We start from the raw sequence: 19966 nt of genomic DNA, 5'->3' as shown, positions 1-19966 counted from the left end.
GTCCCAAGGAATATCAGTGACATTGTCTTTCATCAGCCTGAGTAGCTTTCAAAAAGTATATAACAGTGTGAAAACTCAGAAGCAGGAAACACAGTCAAAGAGTGAATAATCCCCAAAATGTGTTAATTGACTCTCCTCTAGGTTCTTTGACCTGATGACCAAGGCCTCTGTTTTGTCCTCTGTTCTATATCTCTGTGCTGAGCTCAGCTCTGCTCCTTCATATCCCACCTAAATGATCCAGGGGCAAGTTCAGATTTACATTATCAACAGATTCTTCAGCCTAACTATACCAAAACTCACTTCCCAAATGTCCCAGGGTAACCTATGCATGATGCAAAATTTATTTTTTTCTTTTTTATTTATTTACTTTTTTTTGAGGAAGATTAGCCCTGAGCTAACATCTGTGCCCATCTTCCTCTACTTTATATTGGGATGCCTGCCACAGGCTTGGCAAGTGGTGGGTGGGTCCACACCCGGGATCCGAGCAGGTGATCCCTGGGCCGCTGAAGTGGAATGTGCGAACTTAACTGCTGCACCACCAGGCTGGCGCCGCAAAATTTATTTCTTAATCTAATGCCCAGATCACCACAATTTTTGACATTGACTTAACAGCATTCATTCTGAAACCCTGACAAAGAACCAAAGCATCATTCTAATCTAGCAGCCTAACAGTACAGGGCTCTGTGACGCTGAAAAGCAAGAGCAACTTTTCTTTATTTTCCATCAACACAAAGCATAGCAGCTTCCACCACCTGAGTACAGTCTGCCCTTCATATCCGTGGGTTCCGTTGAACCAATCCACAGTTGGTTGAATCCGCAGATATGCAACCATGGATAAGGAGGGCCAAATAAAGGATTTAAACATACTGGGTTTTGGTATCCCTGGGGGTCCTGGCAGTAAGCCCCTGCAGATACCAAAGGACCACTGTAACATAAATTTAAAGTCACCGATCTAAAAATATTTCTAAATCTGATTTCTTTTCAGTGTGAAAATTTACAAAAGAAACCTCTCCGCAAAAGCCACACAGTGTTTGACCTACAAGGCAAAGATAAAGTAGCTTACGGTTTACCTCACAAGAAAATAAAATAGAAAAAAGAAATCATACACAAAACATTTTAATATAGCATTTTATGCACTTTGTCACTGGAGAAACCAGCTTAAAGACTACATGTCATTCCCATACCAGGCTACCCTGTTTCTTTTAACACACATAATGAAACGAGGGATAACCTTGTGTATGTGAATATGAGTGAAAAGGCCAATTTGTAACCTGCCCACATTCCCTTACACGGCACATGCACAAATAAGGAAGTCATTCAAGGCAGAATCTAGCACAGATTTGGTTCAGTTGTATAGACCTGGTGTCACCAAAAGTCTTACCTCGACCAGTCACCTGACAGCTTACAGCTACTTTTGTCTTGTTCGGATTTTGTTTGATCTGGAGTTTGGAGTTATGTTGTTTCCAGGCCAGCTCCAGTGCTTTTGTTTTAGTTTTAAGCTTTCTTGGAATGAATGAGTCACTGAGTAGGATTTTACTTAAGTAACAAAAATTCAGAATCAGCTTCCAGTTCCATGTTGCATACATTACTATCTTTATTAACTACTTTACCAATTAATCAGAGAAACACATATTTAAACAAATAAGTGATACTATTTTTCACATACCAAAATGGCAAATTTTAAAAACAGTAATAATCAGAGTTGACAATGATAAGGTGAAAATAAAATATTCACTGGTGTAACTTTTCAGATTGAAATTTAGCAAAAATATTATACCCATTTGATCCAGTAATTCCATTACTAGGAAGGATACTGACTCAGCACAAGGCTGACATAAAGGAAGCCATACTGTAGAAAATAAATCATATTGTAACTTTCAATGGCGTCTGATTAACTAACCCAGCTGGATGTGCACCCTCCATGAAATAGACATGCTCTTTAGACTTTAAGGCCCCTCCTGGCTGCAATAAGTTGATAACTTTGTTCCTTCGAGTTCCTTAGGAATGTTATGACCACTGGGCAGAGTCTATGCTGACAGCCATCATCAATGACAACTGAAAGATATGGGTATAGGGTGTTGCTCCAGCATCTGATGCCCATCCAGTAAAATAAAAGATTATCAAGAACTGAAGACGAGATGTCTGCTCCACCCGGGGACCAGATGCCTCCCCACCTAGAGAACAGCCCCCCTCCCCCACAACTGGCCTGTAGTCTGTTCTGTAAGGTGGTTCTTTCAGACATTAGTCAGCCATCTTTCCCTTTGCTAACAAGCTGTAATAAAACCCTTTCTCTCCTACCACCTTGCTTCTTGACTATCAGCATGTCTTGTGGTGGGCAGATGACTCCCTTGGGCAGTAACAGGAATTTATTCTAATGAAATAATCAGTGACACAGACAATAACATACAAAGAAAGGGGGGCTGTGTATAATAGTGAAACACCACAAACCACCTCAATAACAGAGATTAGATAAATTCTGTACTTCCATATATTAAGCTACTTTTCAGTCATTAAGATCAAGAAAATTAAGGATAAGAATACTCTCGTTATAAAGCATTGATATTATTTAATTTACAGTATTACAGTTTAGGAGACCAGAATATGCCACCCCAAAATATCCCTCTTTGGCATAAGGATTATTTTGAGTTTATTATTTTGAGGAACAGCAGACACAGGGAAACTCTGAAAACAGAGTATAAGTTACCCTTTTGTAGGGGAAATTTACATTTATAAAGGAAATCTCCATTTGTAAGGTGTCTCCCTCTCTAAAGCAGGAAGAAAAGGGTTACTCTAAATCACAACAGATGCTTCAAATCTGTATAACAAACCTTACCCTTGTTTTCTGTACTTTTCCTGGCCACCTTCCCATAACTTGCCTCCCCCACACCCTTCTTCCTTTGTTTTAGGTGAAGATGGTATTTAAGCCTAAGTTCTAGCCACCTCTTTTGAGTTGCTCATCCCTAAGTTTCTCTCATGTATGTATGAGATATACATATTAATAAACTTCTGTTTGTTTTTCTCCTGTTAATCTGTCTTTTGTTATAGGGGCCCCAGCTGAGAACCTGGAAGAGTAGAAGGAAAAGATCTTTTTCCTCCTCTACATGTAAAATTAAAATAAAGTTTGGTTGCTCTCAAGATCATTAACAAGACATTCATTTTCTTATAAAGCTCCAATAGAATGTGACTTCTTCGGCAGTCACAGGTTTTAGGTCAGCTTCAAAAAGACACCAACGACAATGGTGTGTTATTAGTATAATATGTTGAAACAGGCCCCATCTTCCTCTATTAGGTTCAAGTTGCTTTTAATAACTGATCGTCTGCTATTGGGGCTCCACACACCAATTTTGACCAGGCCTCTGATTTGATCCAGACCATGGCTCACAATATAGAAAGAATGTGGTAGAGTTGAAAGAATGTGGTAGAGCATACTATTGTTAAATTGGGCTTAAAACCAAGTAGATGGCTTCCATTAGAATTTGGTAACATATCTGGCTCACAAAAACATTCGTGATTTTTTTCCAATTGTTCCCCCGGATTATATTATATCCAATTGTTTATTATAAAGAATTGCTTCCAAAATCAGTAGATATTACTGATTAAATTAGTTTCATACCCTAGAACACATTTAAAATATCCTAAAAGACTATATTTAAGCCCAAGTTACTTTAATATAAAAACAATCTCAGTATCGTAATTAACCAAATTCTACTTTGTGACACACATACACCGAAAATATATGAACAAAAACATATGGAAAACTCACGTAAAAGAATGTGAGTGGTCCAGATATATATGGAATTTTCATTCCCAAGAGATACTTGACTTGTGAAGTCACAACATGGGTGGCAGCCCCAGTTGTCATTGCACTGATCACAGGCTCCGTGAGCAGGAATGTGGCACTGCCCAGTTGTAGCACAAACATGGCCACCTAAGAGGACAAAGGAAGATGAAATTTCCCAAGGTTCCTAGAGGGATTAATATCTGATATATTTTATTTTCATTTTGCACAGACATAGAGAACTAATGTGAAACAGGTTTCTTAAATATTATGTATTCAATATCTTGAGTTTTCTTGAGAACATTACTAGGTTCTAAGACTTTCCAAATGTTATTGGGTACCACTTCAATGCTTCAATGAAAGTCAATACACATTTTTTCCTGAATACTGACTTTTCTTTTTTCTCTCTTCCTAATCACACATGTTACAAAAAAGGGAAATAGCTTCAAATCAGTTAAAATATGGGATTCTGCAGAGAAAATTTAAATTTTCATGATTATATTCATAATTTTTTTAAACATCAAAACAACATGATTCACTACTTTACACACAGTAGGCTTAAAACTTCAAAAGCACTGAGGAGAAAAAAACATTTCTTGAGTTTCTGCTAGGTTCTGAAAAGTGGAAACATACTATTTTGACTAGATACTCTGTCAAGTGGCTCTAAAGGGCCAATATCAATAAGAAGATATCAGGACTTATTTGTATATGGAGAAGAACAAAAGAGAGATAAGTTAAAGGGATATGTCTTAAGAAACCCAGGTATCAGTAGAAAAATCAGTTTCCGTAAACATTTCCTTCCTTTTCCTAGCATCATGCTCCCTTGCCAAACCATCTCACGACCAGACAAAATCATCAACTCTGAGTAGAAGACGTGCATTGAGCTCTGCTGGGCAAAAGATGACAGGAAGAATCAACACTCTCCTCTCTCTCACTGTTAACACTACAATGGTTAGTGTTCTTCCTTTGCCAGAGACAGCACTTTTAGGAGATAGCCCACTCTTTGACTGAATATAACTGTGTAAACTCAGTCACAGAAACTGCAAAAAATAAAACTCACTGTTTTGAAAGTTACATTAAATCACATTCATGAGTATCCACACTGGAAAAGGGACACAAAGTGGGTCATGTTAATGTGTCAATTATGATATTTAGATCTGGTCTTAAAATTCTTGTTGGAAAATAAAATTAATTATTAAAGAAATCAGAGGAAAGAATGGCAATGAGATCTCCTTCTATCAAGAGGTCACAGGGATAAAAATGAGAAGTATAAAGTGCTATCTGGTACCACCAGAGCATAAATTGCAAAATATATAATTTCTATCATATTGCAATACTCCTGGCCAAAGCAATAATGCTCTGAACTTGTGGAGTTTCCTGGGCTCAAATCTGAAGACCAAAGTTCTGATTCTGACTCCACCATGTCCTAGCTTTGTGACTATTGAAAACCTACTGAAATTTTCCAAGCCACATCACCATCTATAAATCATTAGAGTGATGTCTCTGCTATTTATCTTGTAGAACTGTTGTAAAGTGAATGTGAAATAATATATGAAAGAGCCATGAAACCTGTAAAATGTGTGACATATGTGATGCACCAGAAATATTGTGAGGAGTCATACATATTTACCTAGGATGGAAAACAAGCCACCAGTTTTGAAAATATAGAATGGGCCACCCCACATTTTCCAACTCTGGAAAACTTCAAAGAATTTACCAGTGCAGAAAGAAACATATTTGAATAGTTTGTAAATTAGCAGCTCCCTTTTATTCAATATGTAATACAGAAAAAAATATGGATTGCCAATGTAGAAATCAGGCAATCTGTTTCCGTTAACACAGGAACCCAAAGCAGTAGCTTCTACTACTAACATTTTTTCAGAAGCTACGTGTCTGTTTTTTAAAATAGAATGTCCTGAGGGAAATACCCAATCAATCAATATTATAGGTACAAGTGGAACACACCGATCTTCTTGGCAACTCTTATTCACAGTTTCTTCATTTTCATCCTGAAAACACAATCAGTTAAGAAAAACATTGAACCAATTTTTCCCAAGCATCTCTCTACTAGTAAGTTCGTCTCAAATTATGACATTAACTTTTACAGACCATGAGGATGAAATTATCATATTATTGGGGTAAGATAAAGACTACAGAGTTGGATTTTCATTTCAACTAAATGCAGCATACAAGCAATCCAAATCTTTGAAATTGTGAAAACTGTTCACACATGTGGAATTTTACGCATACATGTAATGCTGGAAAGTTCTCATCTGTATGCCAAGCAATCTTATCTTCATTTGTTTTGAGAAGCAAAGTCTTATGGGAGGCCTTGGATAGACCATTTCCATTTTACCTCTGTTTTTCATTTGTTTCCTAAATCCTGGCACCTACTTAGAGAGGTTAATGATTCTCACGCCTAAGAAACAAAGGTCACCTAACCTGAAGTGATTCACCAACCACTCCAGCTAAATCACTATCTTATAGCAGCAGCTTCTTTGTCATTTCTGCAACCTGAATGTTATAAATGGAAAGGTCCAGAAAAACTACAAGATATAAAAAGAGTTCAGCCGTTTCAAATGTTGCAAATATGTGTACCTCCCTTACAACAGAAACCAAAAAAGATGGAATATCCTCCTTTAAAACTTATCCAAAGATATTTGTGTAATATTCTACTCATACACATTTTTGTGCTTTCAAAAAATCTTCCCAGAAAAGGATAAATCCCTCAAATGGAGAATTCCTGACTCTGAAAGGTCAACAAGACTCTTAAGACATCATTTCTGATACAAATCACTGGGTATGTGAAGGATGACTGCAAACATGTGAGATTTAACAGATAGAACTGTGGTTACCAAAAGTACCTTGGACCTTCAAGTATGTGAAATGAAGGCCCTTCTAGAATATTTTGCTTGGAGGCCCAGTGTTTAAATTTTATACCAACGTTAAAGACTTTTTTAAGCTAATGACTCAATAAACAGCCACATCAGCTCCTTTTACTAATAATATAGATGATAATAACTCTAATCTGCCTAGCCAATTCCCCAAATTTAGCCATGCACATTTAATGAGAAACTTCACACAATATATTTCAGCTCTTTGTAGTGATGCTGATGTTCTGGGCTAATGCTGAAAACCTTTGACACACTTTATCGAGGTTCATTAGCATAACAGGATTTCATAATGCTTCTATAAACACCATGTGTTCTATACAAAACGAATATATCTCAGATTTCAGGCCATTTCTTGAAAGTGGCCTTCAAATAGTGAAAAAAGAAAAGGGTGCACAGCAAAGAACTATACTCCTCAAGTGGATGGACTATAGCATGTGTTTCAGTTTCCATCAGTTTGTCTACAATCTGGCTCTTACGTTGTACCAAATCATTTATTTATCTCTTCAATGAATATTTATTGAATACCTACTAGGTGCTAGGCACAGCATTGTTGCAGAATAAAGAGACAAAGATACAGTTCATAATGTAAAAGACCATACAAAGAGAGGTGAAGTGATGATGTTGGTGGGGAGTGGGGGGAAGAATGTTAACTAGGAGCATAAAGAACTGTAACGTAGGTGTTATTAGGAAGGTCAAGTCTAAGAAGCTGTTTGGGTGGGAGCTAAAAGGTTAAGAGCTCCTTGTTCTTTCTTGAGCAGGCATGCAAGTTTGGGGAAGAGAGCTAAACTATTCATGACTACAGGAGAACAGTTGGAGTGCTGCATAGGGATATGGCAGAAAAAGCCTCTGTCTGACCAGAGAACTTGAGAGAACAAAATGTCAAATGGATACCTATGCAGTTATGTGCTGTGGAATTCAAAATATAAAACCCTTCTCCATACTATTCAGTGGACAAAGGAATGAGCCATGCAAAGACATGGATGAATCTTAAATGAATACTGTAAGCGAATGAAGACAGTCTGACAAAGCTACACAGTAGTTTAACATAGATGGATACATATAGAAATATATATAAATATGTTTACATACATCAGTTAATATACACACATATATTTCCTTGCTCTGTCAGCTGAAATGGCCTAAAAGCAACAACACCCTAGTAGCAACCAGCACACCTAGCACACAGATGTTGATCTCTAATACTGTTCACAATAAAAAGAACCAGAGTTTCTTACAGAAATGGATGATTCTAGGACTGGGACAAGAAAAATATTCTACGAGCCTGGATCATCTTGTAGTGCCAGAAAGCAAGGAAGTGCCCCCAAAACAAAAAAACAAACAAATACATAAATAAATAAAAGGGGTATGTCAAGGAGGGACACAGGAGCCAGCCAAAAGAGCTCCCAATGCCCAGAGCTAGACTAATCTGAGGAACAGCACAAATACGCTAGTATTGGATTATGACCCAAAGGACAACATAAATATCCTTGAGTCCATACCAATATAAACGATTGATTAAATTTAAAAAATGGGAGAGCTCTGTGAAGAATTCCAATAATTTAAGTAGATACTCCCCACTCCTTACCTTAACTTCTCACTTAACATAACTCCCATCTCTTAAGTGTGGACCGTGCACGTTGACTTCTTTCCAAAGAACACAGTGTGAAAAGGGGGAAAATAGGCTAACTTAACATTGGAGATACCTGACAAACACTAGTTCAGCCAGGTGATCAAGGTTAACATCAAAAGTGATGTTATGTTGATAGTCTATACTCTTGATATGATGTGACAAAAATGTCACTCTATTTCTCTGCTCTTTCTCCTAAAAACCCACAACCCCAGTCTAATCACAGAAAAACATCAAACAAATCCTAATTGAGGAATATTCTACAAAATACTGACCAGTAGTCCTCAAAACTGTCAAGATCATCAAAATCAAGAAAAGTCTCTGACAATTTCACAGTTAAGAGGAGCCTAAGGGGAGACAGGACAACTTAACGTAATGTGGTATACTGGACGGGATCCTGGGACAGAAAAAAGAACATTAGGTAAAAATTAAGGAAATCTGAATAGAACATATGGATTTTAGTTAGTAGCAATATATCAATCTGGTTCATTAATTGTAAATAACACATCATATTAATGCAAGATGCTAATAATAAGGGACAGTGTGGATGGGTGAGCTATGTGACAACTCTGTGTAACTTTATTGCAACTTTGCAACTTTACGGTAAATCTAAATTATTCTAAAACAAAAAGTTTGTTAAAAAAGGAAAGAAAAAAGAAAACCTCCTTCACCTCTCCCACAGAATACTCAGGTAAGGCTACATTTCTCCCCAGTGTGTGTGCTGTGCATGACGGATTCCTGAGTTTTGCATACATGGCACAGGGGAAAAGAGGGACTCTTAGAGGGGCTCCAGACAGCTGTGTTTCAGAGGTATGGCATGTGTGCAAACAACCACACCAAGACAAGTGTGCACACGTATAAAAGAGAGGAATAGAAAACATGCCACTAGATTTCAGAGGGAGAAAGGAATACTTCTCCATAGGGGTAAAATTGTGCCTTGACATTTAAGGAGGAATCCAAGAGAGAGATGTTATTAGAAAGCATTCCAGAAAGAGGGAAGAATATGAGTATAAAGCAGGACAGCACTTGACATGCTCAGAGGACACAGAGTTGCTAGTTTAGAAGGAGCGCAACTAGGCAAAAAGGAGCAATAGAAAATAAAGCAAGAGATTTTGAAGTCAGAATATGGGGCACTGCAAAAGTAGTGAAAAGGGAGCTTTGCGAGAGTGAGTGACATCACTCTTCCATACATTTATTAAACACCTAATTTTGCCAAGAAGTATTCTGCACATTAACTCAAAAATCAGAGCTGTGCTTTGGTAGAATTAATCTGATGATAGATTGTGGAACGAGTAGCCATTTAAAAGGTTAGTATAAGAGAAGTAGCTAAAGGAAAAATGACAAAAGCACATAAACAGGACACAGCAGGAACAGAGAACAGAAAACAGCCAAGTGTTGGACTATCCAGGAGGCAAATCAATTATATGCTTAGGAAACAAACACAATTTATTTTTTATTTGATTTTTTTATTGTGGAATATATCAGAAATTCACTGGGCTTAAGAATGATTTTTATTTGGAATTACATGGTTTAAGGCGGCACTATAATCTTTTCAGTTCTCAGACTTTTCCAGAAAAAAATAGCTTCTAATGCAAGAAGCAGTGAAAATCAGAACCGCTAGGGATGGACGATTTGACTCTTCTGCCTTCCTTTCTGTGCCAGCCAAAGAAAACAACAAAGTCGTAAAATGGGGTGACTAGAGCATGATATCATTAAAAGACACAGAGGAGAGGGAGTTTAGGAGTGGTTGTATTTTTAGTTTTCATCAGGGTACAGCTGTGGGAAGAGGTGGGAGATTTCATTGACTAGGTCTCCACATTTCAGCTGGATGGATCTGACAAAATTTATGACCAAATTAGAAAATTATAATACAATTTCTTTACTCCTTTTTCATTAAAAACTATGTTACAACTTAAACAGATAGAGACACATTCTCTGTCTTCTGGTGGGAAGTGGAGAGAGAAAATGGTAAATAAAAAGGTAAGAAAAAAAAACCCTCAATTTAATTTTGCTTATTTAACAAAGTGATACCACTAACATTTAATAGACCTTTTGGAATTATAAACAGTCTGTGTTCTACAGTGTCACAGTCCAGAAAGTGAGGTAAATATGTGAAAAATATCTCCTGGCAGATTGAAAGGTCCTGTAAGGGAAGTCATGAGCAATGTTTGATGGAAGGATGTGGGAGGAATCACTTATAACCATGTTCAGAGATATCAGGGAAGGTTTCTCTGAGATGATTACATTTGAGCTGAGCGTTAAAGGACAAAGAGGAGTCATACAAGTGGCATGGGAAAGGGCCTTGAAGGTCTCGAGAATGTCAGGCACACAGTTGTGCAGCCAAGGTCTTCCCCCACCACACAAGTCACGCCTAGCTCAGACTGCTGCTACTATTAAGGAGGTAAAATTTGGAAAAGAACTAGCACAATGTCCGGCCCTAGAAGCTACCAGATTGAGTTTCCTTGCTTTCTTTCTCAGTAGCAGCTTAGAAAGCTATGCATCATCATAGTTAGAACATATACTGAAGTCCAACTCCTGCTCAGCCAATTCCTAATCATGAGATTTTTAAAAAGTCACTTTACCTTTCAGTATATATATAATAGGAAGAATAATATTACTTATTTCATAAAATGTTGATGGGAATTGAATGTGTGAATACATGCAGTAAGCTTAGAACAGAGCTTGGCAGGTAGTAGGATAATAAATATTATTACTGTTTTTAATGAGAGGAATTTTCATTTTTATAATTTTAAGAATGTTATGGCGCTCATTTTATTGTTTATTACTTCTTAGCTTCACCAGGTACAAACACAGCTAGAAAGATTTAGATTAAACAGAGTAATGACTTCCTGACTGTAATGGTTGTGAAATAACAAAATATCATGAAAAGAGATTTAGATTGTCCTCCTCCTGCATTATAAAAGAAAGGAGTCGATGATTTTTCTGGAAGGAGTAAGTATGATGTGTTGAATAGCCAGGTCAAACTAGTTTATATCTTAAATCCTTTCTACATTCATGACCCTCTTATTTAATACGCTCAAAAAAATGTTTAGTACAAAACCAAAAGTAAATGGAGAATCTCCTATTTAGGTCTGCAGCTGGTTTTTATCATCCTTGAAGAAGTAAGACTGTGTGCTTCCAGAATGCACTAGTATAATAATACAAGGCTCTGTCATGAAACACTTCCACCTGTGTCACCCCACGCTTGTGCAACTGTCAAACAAAGGAGCCATATATCCCCATGTCCTCCAGGGGAGAAATCTCGACCTGTGGTTGCTTGAGAAAAGTAGACCTTGGGAAAACTTCCAGAGGTAAATGGGCAGGGGACAATACAGACCCCTCTAAGTTCTTGGAAAAAGGAATGGGCAAAGTGCCCACCATGGAGAATAATAAAAACTACAGGGAGAAGAGAACAATGGTTTTAAAAGTGCCTTAACTTTTATTGAGTGTTTGTTTCCCTAACAGAAATACTTATTAATACTGGCATTTTAAATGGTTCCACCTTGCCTTGGAATTAACACCTCATTTAGATAATGTAGAAATACTACAAGCAACACTCTCTGACCACCGTGTAATAATTCTGGAAATTATGAGAAAATTGAGAAGCAAAAAAGCCCATTCATTTGAAAATTAAAATCCTTTGCCTAAACAATTGCTGGGTGAAGGGGGAAATACAAACTGAAATCACAGAATTTCAAAAAATAGTGAAACTCTAACTGATAGTGAAACACTATCAGAATCTATAGAATACATTTCAAGCAATAAGCATAGGAAAATTCATAGCACTAAATGCTTTTATCAACAAAAATGAAAAGGTTATAATAAATGAATTGAATTACCAGCTCAAAACCTAGAAAAAGAACAAATAAACTACAAAAACAAACAAACAGAAAAAACACATAGCAAAAGGAAAGAAATAATAAAGATAAAAGCACAAATAGGAATAGAAAAAAAGTAGATCTACTATCTCAAAATCCTGTGCTGTTTTTTTTAAAAAAAGAAGAACTAACAAAATAGACAAACCACCAGCTAACATGATCAAGGAAAAAAGCGCAAATACAAAAATAGAGAATGTCAAAGGGGAAAAACGTTAAACCAAGAAATTGTTTAAAACTCATAAGAGATTACTTTAAAGACACGCATACAAATAAATTTGAAAAGCTAGATTAAAAGGATAATTTTCTAAGGAAATCCAGAATGCCAAATTTGACCATATTAGAGATAGAATGCTTAAGCTGACCAATTTTTGTAGAAAAAAATAGAAAATATTATCAAGAAATTACCCCAGAAAAGAGCCCCAGGAAACAGATGATTTCAACGGGAGATCCTTTAAAGGAGGATTCTACAAAACCTTCAAAGACTAGATGCTCCCAAAGTGCTAGACATTGCTGAAGAGCATTGGAAAAGAACATCAAGAAGAATGTAGAACATCGACAACTGGATCTGATAAAGACAGCATATAAAAGAAAACTACAACCCAATATGACTGAAGAAAATGATGCAAAAGTACCAAATAAAAAATTAATAAACAGAATCCAAACCACATTAAGAATAAAATATACCATGACCAAGTGGGATTTATTGGAGCAATTTAAGGTTGGTTCAATATTAGGAAATCCATTACTATAATACACCATATAATAGATTGAAAAGAAAAAAAAGACATATGATTATTTGTATAGATGCTGGAAAAGCCCGTAGGAATGTTCAACACTTTTTCTAATTTTAATTAAAAACACAAAATATAAAACAATACATAATTTCTTAACGTGAAAAAATATATACTTTATTCTTAAGGCCAGCACCTTAATGGAGTCACTAATGGCATTTTGAATAAGCTCAAGAAAAGGCAAGAAAGCCCACTCTTTCCACTATTATTTAACATTATAATAGAGCTATCACCTAATGCAATTGGACAAGAGAAATTGCGGTATATTAATTTGTAAAGAAGTTAAAAAATATCTTTAGAGAATCAATGAACAATAAAATGAATTTAAATAATGAACTCAATAGGATATCAGGATATACACTTAACATACAAAAATATCTCAAAAAATAACCAACTAGACAACACAATGGTAAAGACACAAACAATAACCAACTAGACAACACAATGGTAAAGAAAGCCCCATTTATAATAGCAACAAAGTGATTAAATGCTTAGGAATAAACTTGACAAAAATGTGCAAAACCTATAAGAGGAAACACTTCTGAAAGACACAAAACTAGACTTGGACAAAAGGAAAGGCATACCTGTTCTTGGATAGGACAACTCAACATATAAAGATGTCAATTTAACACAATCCCAATAAAAATAAGAAGCATTTTTTTTGTGTGGAGCTAGACAAGTTGATGCTAAAGTTCATTAAAAAAACACAAACATGCAGGAATAGACACGAACACACTAAGAAATAAAAACTACAAAGGTGGACTGGTCGTGTCAAATATTAAACCATACTATAAGTCTCCATAATTAAAATAGTGCCACTGTCACAAGAATAGACATACTCACCGGTAGAACAGAACAGAAAGTCCTGAGCTAGATCTACATAAATATGGAAATAATAAAGGTGGCATCTTAAACCACAGAAGCAAAGATGAGCTTTTTAATAAATGTTGCTGGCACAACTGGTTAGCCACTTGGAAAAAAGATAAAACTAGATGTGTATCTCACACCATACACAAGCATAAACTCCACATTGATTAGAAAACAAAAGGTAAAAAAATATATATATATAAATGTAAGTATGTAAATGTAAAATATGTATACACATGTATATAATAGACAGTAATTTCATAAATTAAACAAGAAAAAATACGGTGATTCCTCTATAAACTCAGTGTAGGAAAAAGCTTTCTAATGGTGATTCAAATCCAGGGGCAATAAAGAAACAATTCATCAATTTGACTACATAGAGATTTTTTTTAATTGCACGGTAAAATAAAGCCAAAGAAGAATTGCCAAATTAGAAGAAAACATTTGCAGCATATATCACAGATAAAGGGCTAATATCTAACATATATAAAGAACTCTTACAATTTGAGGGGAAAAGAACCAAAAGTCTGATGGAAAAATGGGAAAGATATATGAACAGACAATTCACAAAACTAATACAAAATGGCCTTAAACATATGAAATGACGTCAACCACACTCAATTTAAGAAATGCAAATTACCCTTGAATATGATTTCTCACCTACCTGATTGGCTAAGATTAAAAAGTCTGACAACACATTCTGTTGGCAAGGCAGAGGACATCTCATACACTTCTGTGGGAATGCAAAATTCTGTAACTCCTTTGGAAGGAAATTCGACAATATCTAAAAAAACTACATATGCACTGACCTTTTGATCCAGCAATCCCATTCTAGGAATTCACTTAGAACAGACACCACTAACAATATGAAAATATATATTCATATACATATCAGCATTGTTAACAATTAAAAAATATTGGAATCAACCTAAATGCCCAATATTGAAGATATGTCGAATAAACTATGGTATTTCCACACAATTGAGTACTATGCAGCAATAAAAAGGCATAAAGGATTTTTTTAATAAGCTGATTTGGAATGATTTCCAGGAATCATTAGGTCAAGAAAGAAAAATACAAAAGAATACTAACTTTCAAGTAAGAAAGAAGTACAAATAAAAAAAATACAAGTATCTTCTCATTTTGAAAAAACAAACAGGAAGTATAAACCAGGAATAAATAAGACAGGTTACCTCCAGGAGGTAGGTGAGAATAGGGTGGAAAGGATGGGGAAATAGGACTAAGGGGTAGGGAGAGGAATAGTTCTCCGAGTGTGTCTGTTTTAATAGTCCTCTCTTGTTATAGTAATAATTAAAATCAACAAACGTCAGGCTCGATTTTTCAAAAATCATAAAATTATTACTTGGTCTTATGTCCGCTATTTCTAATAGTTAATTTTTTAACTGAACATGTTTTCTAAGAATATACCACATGCAGAGTGGTATGCTAAGTGTAACGAAGACTTTAAAATGGATTAAGATACTATAAATAACCTCAAGAAACTTGTGTTCTAAATAATGTCATGTAGAAAACAAATCAAAATATTATGGATGTGCAGAAAGTTGGAAGAAAGACAAAAAAGAGAAAAAAGACGATTTGCAAAATAAAACCAGAAATTTTATGTTATGAAGACAGTTTGCTAAAGTATGCATCTTAATTTAATTCTAATATATTTATTATTTTATGCCACATTTTCTTCTAAAAATAGCATAAAACAAGTTAAAATTTAAGAGATAGACATACTAGAATCATTAAAACAATGTTAAGTAATATGAATAAAGAAGTGGAGAAAAAGTTGTGTGGGAAAAAAATTAGACAAATATAAAAGCTACTTAGGAAAAAACTGATTTGTGAATTACCAGAAAAGAGGCAAAAAACGAAAAGCACTAAGTCACAGAGTCCTTATTATCTAATAAAAAATTAGATCAGTTCATCAATTGAATGGGCTGTTGGAAACTGAAAACCCTTAAGAACCTGTTTCTATGACCTCTTGTAGCACAAGAAGCAATAAATGTCTGTATAGCGTAAGCCTCTGGTAGTGGAGTCATTGTTACTTGCAGCTGAGAGAATTTTCAATTGATACACACCCTCTGAACTAGACCGGATGTAATTCTTTCAAACACTTTAACAATATAATCTTATTAACTTAAATAATTCCATCAGTTAGATCTTCAGAGGGCAAAAAAAGAAAAAAGATCACAATCTGAAAATGAATAATGTACAAGCAAAACAACACAAAAAAAAATCAATAAAACAAGGCAAACAAACAAACACCTTGTGTGTTTGCAGAAGCTGGAAACCTTGGCACTGCCCTCATGTTCAGTGGATTTCAAATCTGAAGGAGAAAAGGGAAAATGACTAAGAAGCTGGATCCAAAAGATCCAACAGACCCCGGGGCTCTGGCTGACAGTGGATAGATGAGTTTGCAGGTCAAATAAAGTCCAGCCATCTGTTTAAAAATTGGCTAAAACATAAGTCACATATCCACCAGGATCAGAGCTAAAGACCAAGGAAAGCAGATGTTTGATGAAGTTATAAGACAAAACATGCGATCACTGGATCAGATCTTAGGTGTAATAAAAGGCCATGAAAACAAATTATTTTTTTTATCTTTAATAATATCCTGTTTTGTAATTCTAGAGAGTTTCATTCTGGGAAATGAGATATTTATTTTTATGTGTAAGAATCCTGGCTTTTACTTTTATATTTTATTATCATTTAAGTCTTTAATCCAAATTTGCTAGATAATAACAGAATACCTGGTGATTGTTTCAAACTTATGGAAAATGGTTAAAATGAAACAAAGCAGAGGTTGCTGGTTCTTATTGCTAATTATATATTCTCTTAGATTTTAAAAATACTAATATACACCTAAAATTACTCATTCTATGCTTTATAGAATAAGAGAAAGTCCAAACATAGGAAAAATCACAAATTCAAAGAGAAATATGAATGGAAAATAATGGTATCAGAAAGAGTACTGATATATCTTTGCTGTATTAACACAGCAATTTTAATTTTAAATGAACAGAAATTAAGGAAAACCTATGCCAAATCTATGGCAACATATCCACATCTGAATCACAAGTTCATGTCACTGATTATTTCTGAGATGGACACAGATGGCAGGTCCATGAGAGGGCCCCACACAAGCCAAGTGAGGAGGAAAAGGCCACTAAGCCTGCCTGTGCAAGTCTCGGAATAGGTCGACATCATCCATGTTTAAAAACATATAGAGAAGGTTACAAGGTACCTACTCAACCAGTTGGTATTTCGTAAAAGCACAGACATGAGCAATAGAAAATACCTATTGGCCTTCTAGTCTGGTAATCTCCTAGGCAAAGATGCCACTCAGATGGTCTGTTTTCTAAGGAACTGTGAGGACTTGAGTTCTTATTTGTCTTACATCCTTAATTCTTCTGTCCTTTTTACGTGGCTAGACAGCAACGTAGCTCAAAGACTTTTAATGTTTCCTTCCTTCTAGGTCACATTTTCTTCCTACCATCCAATTCCAGGCAATCATTAACTAGTTTTCTCCCTTCTTGGCATTTACACCATCTTTGACCTTGTAAATAATGTTGCATTGTAAAATAGAGCCTGTACTAACCCAGAAAACAGCCACCCAGGAAGCTGACGTACACATAATTCAGTTTAAAATTTTGACAATTGATTATAAAAAGAAAATTCCATAGTCTGATATTTTGAAGAAACAGACAGACTAGAGCAGACCTAGCAAAAACACACATGCCTGATGCTGAGAGGGGCAAAGACTGGTACAGATCTGAGTCCCAGGACCGCACACCAGCAAGTCTATGGCACAAACTACATACTATCTGTTACTGATGTAGGCAGTAAAATCATAAAATCTGAAAATTGGGAAGATGCTAGAAATCTAGTCACTTCCCCTCCCATTTTGGAATTTCTCCTATAACATCTCCTACAGTGATGATCTGGTCACTGTGTGAACACAAGGACTACCTCATTGCCTTGTAAGAAGCGCATTCCATTTTGTAAAACATTCGTTAGAAAGCTCTTTCTTGAAAAGTCAAAAATTGCTTTCCCGTAACTTCGATTTATTGATTCTAATTCATTTATTCAACCAGCATTTAGAGAGTAACTCCTCTATGCAGTAGACAGTATTTCCATAAAGATAAAACACATCTGCCCTTTATCCAATCTAGAAAGACAAACGCATGAACACAAATGAAAATTAAGTACCAATTGCTTTCCCTTTGCCACTGTCCTTTCTTCACTCCCAAATCTCAGTACCACTTACCTGAATCACACCTCCCAAGAAGGAAACGGCTGCAGCAACACCAATCCTTTGCATCTCAAAGTCAGACAAGCCCAGCACACTTGTGTTACTCTGTGTGGTGAGATTCTGGACGCTCAGAGGGACAAGCCGTTCCACTGCATTGGCTGATATTAAGGATGTCAAGGCAAAGGTGCCTAAAAGAAGGAGGTGGGATTGGGAATCTTCTATTAGTAACAGACTCAATAAAAATTGTTGGATTCCGCTATTAAAGTTGAATCCACATTGCAAAACCAAACAGATCTATCAGAAAAACTCTCCTCTGCACCCCGACTCCTCCACCCTTCACTCCTCTCCATGGAATAAATAGAAACTTACCTGCATATACACAGTCATACAGTCCTACCGTCTACCTACTATTCCCTCCCAGGCCATACATCTTCCCACCTCTTGGCAGACCTACAGAGAGAATGTCCTTGGGGCAGGGATTAAGATCATGGTCTGGATTTGAATCTAGCTCCTCTATTTATCACTAACATGACTCAAAAGCACATTCCTCTGAGTCTAAATTGCTTCATCTGTAAAATGGGGGTAACAATACCTACATTTCAGGGCTGAAATGGGGGGGAGTATAAATGAGATGATGAATATGAAGACCTCAGTAGGGTACATGGCAAAATATGAGCTCTCTGTCGAATTGGAGGCTCTTTGACCAAAACGCTTGCTCCTCCAATCTACTTGTGCAAACACTTGTCTTTCCAGGTCTGACTCACATCCCATATCCAACAAGAATCCAACCCAGATTCTCCAGGCCAGTTTTAGCCTTTCTACTCCGTATGCTCTCATAACAGAGTAGAATTTTATTATAGTATAGCAATAATATGCTGTGACCTATCAAATGATTAAACTTACCATTTTTGTCCACTGTAATTAGATAAGGTTCAAAGGTATTTCCCAGGAAGTGAGCTGGCCTCACAGAAATAGTGAAACATTTTCAATTTTTTTTCCTCTCCCTGCCAAGAGTTCTGATGCCTCTCATCTTGGCACAGCATGTCTGAGAATGCAGCCACATGGGCAGGGAAATGCCAGTTCCCACAGAGAGGGCTCAGCAAATTTAGATTAAAGAAACAAACTGCAGTATTGCACAAACATTCTTCCTGACTCACTACTTAAAGACCTTACTTTGTTCCAGGTCATAAGTGAGACTTTGAAAAACAGCCTGTGGCAAGATGTAGAGACGACAACACAAAGCATGCAGCTACACAGGTTAAGAGAGCCAAACAAAAACATGTCTCAATGGAAACCAAATACAGACAATCTTCTGGTCTTACTGGATGAGAGAGGCAGTATGTGCTGTGCTTCAGACAGCATGGTTGCAGCCTCCAATAAACCCCACCTTCAATCCCAGCACTGACATCTCAATTTCTTTACCTACAGACAGAATTCCTCACCCAATGGGGTTGTTATGAGGCTTAAATGAAATAATGTAATGCAGCAAATATCACAGTATATGGCATATAGTTAGCACCTAAAAATGGTAATTCTTAATAAGATTAAGATCAGAATGCTCTCTTTTTGTCTGTTATGCTGTGTTCTTTGCTGTTCTATTGAGTTGGTAGAATATAGATACACAGAACAACTTGAATATAGTTCTCTTAAGGAGTTAAGTCATTCTCAATAAATTATCAATAAATATTAACCATCATGATCACTGTCCTCATCATAAAGTACTAAATTAAGAACACAACAAGGAACAAATATATCTAATGATTAGAGGTAAGATTCTGGCATCCATGACAGGGAACACCAAAGAAGGAAGATTCACCATAGAATCTGCTCTTGATAAGACATACTTTTTCAGGATATGTTACAACAGAAT

General features: G+C 36.1%; 1 protein-coding gene across 9 annotated transcripts in view; it reads right to left on the bottom strand.

Moving 5' to 3' along the window:
- SLC26A7 (solute carrier family 26 member 7) overlaps positions 1-19966 on the bottom strand; it is a 125452-nt gene that overhangs the window by 73110 nt on the left and 32376 nt on the right. For 7 of the 9 annotated variants that reach the window (XM_014853414.3, XM_070481330.1, XM_044744079.2 and 4 more), the window contains 2 exons: positions 18112-18284; positions 3764-3928 (listed from right to left, as the gene is read on the bottom strand). In XM_014853414.3, the coding sequence (XP_014708900.1) occupies positions 3764-3928; positions 18112-18284 (338 nt within the window). Of the gene's footprint in view, positions 1-3763; positions 3929-18111; positions 18285-18999; positions 19182-19966 lie in introns of those variants that run through there. The other 2 variants (XM_044744083.2, XM_044744080.2) reach the window with 2 other exon arrangements.

This window comes from Equus asinus, chromosome 12, assembly GCF_041296235.1.
Source record: "Equus asinus isolate D_3611 breed Donkey chromosome 12, EquAss-T2T_v2, whole genome shotgun sequence".
Classification (NCBI taxonomy): Eukaryota; Metazoa; Chordata; class Mammalia; order Perissodactyla; family Equidae; genus Equus; species Equus asinus.
This window is presented reverse-complemented; position numbering and strand designations above follow the sequence as displayed.